Genomic DNA, 3,320 nt, shown 5'->3' with positions numbered 1-3,320 from the left:
GATTCTTCTTCTGTTGGTAAACCTTCATCCAAAACAAATGCAACATTTAATTTTTTAAATACTTCACTTTCCACAAATTTTTCCATTCCATCTTCACCACCTATTTCTTCATCTGAAATTTCACATTAATAAATTAAAGTTAAGAATTGTTGAAAATGGAGAGATAAAAAAAAAAAGATGCACTAACGTTGAAAATAAAAAAAAAAAACAAAAACTAAAACTAAGACAAACCTGGACCCCATACAATATGTATTGTTCGTAGAAAATTTTCTTTACTTTGGCTATTTTTAAATAAACGTCGTATTGCTTCGACATATTGAATACCAATACATTTCATATCTTGTGCACCACGACCATAAATTTTCCCATCTGTATCTTTTATTCCAGCAAATGGATCAAATTTCCAAAATTCCTATTAATAAAATTTTTAATCAAAAAAAAGAAATGAAATTTAAAATCAAAAAAAAGCTGTCTTACTTTTTTTTAATCGAAAAAATGAAATAATCTTTTTTAAAATTAACGATCAATTTGTGAAACAAAATATATAAATTCATTATTTCTTTTTTATATAAAGAAAAAAAAAACTATTTGTTTTACCTTATTAGGTGTAGGAACAACATCGGTATGAGAATAAAGCATTAGCGATGGAAGTGATTCATCACGTCCACGTATAGTCATAATAATAAATGGTTTACCTGGTACACACTGAAAACATAAAATACACTTATGTAATATTTTAAATTACTTATTTTTTGTGATAAATTTTTAATCAATGGATTAACAATTAATATTTGCATGTAAGGTAACATCAATAAAGGTGACATTTGACAAATTGGATATTTAACTCTCAGCATATATTTTATATTATATATTTCTTTTATATCCGATAATTTGTTAATTAGTGAATTAAAACTAATATTGACATGTGCCAAGACATAATAAAGGTCACAATTGACAAAGCGGGCATTTAATTCTCAACTTATATTTTATAAAGCGTATGCTGGTTTTAGAACCGGTAATAAATTCGTTAATTAACGAATTAAATCTAATATTTACATATAAGGATACATAATAAAATTAATGAATTAAAATTAGTATTTACATGTAAGGATACATAATAAAATTAATGAATTAAAATTAGTATTTACATGTAAGGATACATAATAAAATTAATGAATTAAAATTAATATTTACATATAAGGATACATAATACATATTTGACAAACCGGACATTCACTCTTAGCTTATAATATATATTGCATATTTAAATTACACATTTCCGCCGAAGGTAGAAAAAAGAAAAAACAGGACGGCCATTGATAAAAGGGAGATTTTTTTTGTTAACATAAGAAGAAAATAAAAGTAAATAAATTAGCTATATATGTATATATATATGCCATTCCGTAAATTGTCAACCGTAAAATATTGCCAACCGGATATTTGCTCAAACTGTTTGTTAAATTTAACACATAATTATATATTATCCTTGATCTTTCCTTAACTTTTTATTTTTACTTCATTTATAAAAAAAAATGTGCAAAAATTGACAAACCTCATGAACGGATCGTTCGAAATTCAATCCATCTGCTAAATCGAACAAAAACCGGATACATCCCGCTGAAATTTTCCTCCGTAAAGTTTATAACATATCTCTCTTCAAAACTATATATGATAGAATGATTTCAGTATTGGGGATTTAATGCAATATAAAATTAAAACAAATTAAAGAGTTAGCAAACTACGATATGTATCTCAGAATGTTCTGCCGGATAAGCGAATTTTTTGAGGTATTCATAGCCTATACAAAATAGATGAGAAGAAATTTTAATTAAATCAAAAAGTTGATATAACTTCATCTTATGACTCTTCCTTTCAAAGAATTATGCTGGAATACATACCGTGTAGCTAAATGCTTTTCAGGAAAAAGATATGTAGCTATGTCTGATATACAACATAATCGGAAAAACATATAGTATACGGTAAGTGAATATTTCTAATATACTTTCATTGTTGCAAAGTGCTTTTAAATAAATGACTAAATTTTATAATTTTTAAGTGAAAAAATAAAATAAGTTACAGCATAAAGTATTTTTTTTGCTAACAAAATCAAAATCTCACCGTTGTTAGGAACAAAAAAAAAAAGAACCCTATGATTAAATACTTGAAAAATAGAATGAATTAAAATGAACAGGTAAATATACAATTCTCAATGGATCAAAAAAAAAAAGAAAATCCAAAGTTATAGGAATAACTACAGTAATAGTTATAACTACAGTAATAGTTTCCAACATTTTCCTTAACATACTGATTATTTTGACTTTTTTATTTGTAGCAATGAACCAACAGTTAACTTCAAAAAATTATAAATTCTTTTAATTTGATAAATAAATTTCAATCAAAATTTTTAACATAATTAGTTAAATGTACAGTAACATTATAATATAAAAAAGGGAATATAATTTTTATTAACTCTCACACAATATATTTTAATTCTCGCAAATTGTTCATCGATTGGGATTCATTAAATTCGGAAGAAAAAAATATATATTTTATTTCTCAACAAACATTTCTTACCATAATCCGGATTTGGATGAGCTGTATTAATGCGTAAATATTCGCGAAAATGTCGCACCGCAATGTCTTCTTCATTTTCCGGAATGATTGATGTAACAGTACTCATCTAAAAATAATATCTGGCGCAATTAGAATTGATCGAATAACAATACGGATAATTGCAAAGGGTAAATTTTTTTTTTTTTTTTTTAATGTTCCCAGTTTGTAGCGCTTTAAAACTCCCAGATATTGATGGAGCTTTAAAACTTCCAGACATTTGTGACGCACTAAAACTCCTAGACATTGATGGAGCTCCAAAAAACTTCCAGACAACATTTGTGACGCACTAAAACTCCCAGATATTTGCGGCACTTTAAAACTCCCAGATATTTATGACGCTCTAAAACTCTCAAACATTTGTGGTGCTCTAAAACTCCCAAACATTTATGAAGCTCTAAAATTTCCAAAACATTTGTAGCACTCAAAAATTGTCAGATATTTATGGAGTTAAGTTCATAAAAAAGGAAAAATTTGCATAAATTACATTGAAAGGATTAAATTAACATGATAATGAAAATTAATATTTCACGATAAACTTGTATCACACTAAATAGCATTAAGTTAAATAATATGTGAAAAGTTCATTTAACGTGAAATAAAGCGCAACAAACTAGCCAACACGTTTCCTCTCTATCGCTAATAAGTTAAATAATACGTGAAAAGTTCATTTAACGTGAAATAAAGCGCAACAAACTAGCCAACACGTT

General features: G+C 26.4%; 1 protein-coding gene across 1 annotated transcript in view; it reads right to left on the bottom strand.

Annotated features, from left to right (window-relative positions):
• LOAG_18850 (hypothetical protein) overlaps positions 1-2,680 on the bottom strand; it is a gene marked incomplete at both ends in the record, with an annotated part of 5,439 nt that extends 2,759 nt beyond the window's left edge. The window contains 5 exons of the mRNA XM_020451512.1: positions 23-112; positions 232-412; positions 598-705; positions 1,553-1,617; positions 2,575-2,680. Coding sequence (XP_020304696.1) covers positions 23-112; positions 232-412; positions 598-705; positions 1,553-1,617; positions 2,575-2,680 — 550 coding nt within the window. The remainder of the gene's footprint in view (positions 1-22; positions 113-231; positions 413-597; positions 706-1,552; positions 1,618-2,574) is intronic.
• Positions 2,681-3,320: the final 640 nt, after the last annotated feature.

The sequence above is a fragment of the Loa loa genome (genome assembly GCF_000183805.2).
Source record: "Loa loa unplaced genomic scaffold supercont3.586, whole genome shotgun sequence".
Taxonomy (NCBI): Eukaryota; Metazoa; Nematoda; class Chromadorea; order Rhabditida; family Onchocercidae; genus Loa; species Loa loa.
The sequence above is the reverse complement of the archived record's forward strand: the minus strand, read 5'-3'. Positions and strand labels throughout refer to the sequence as shown.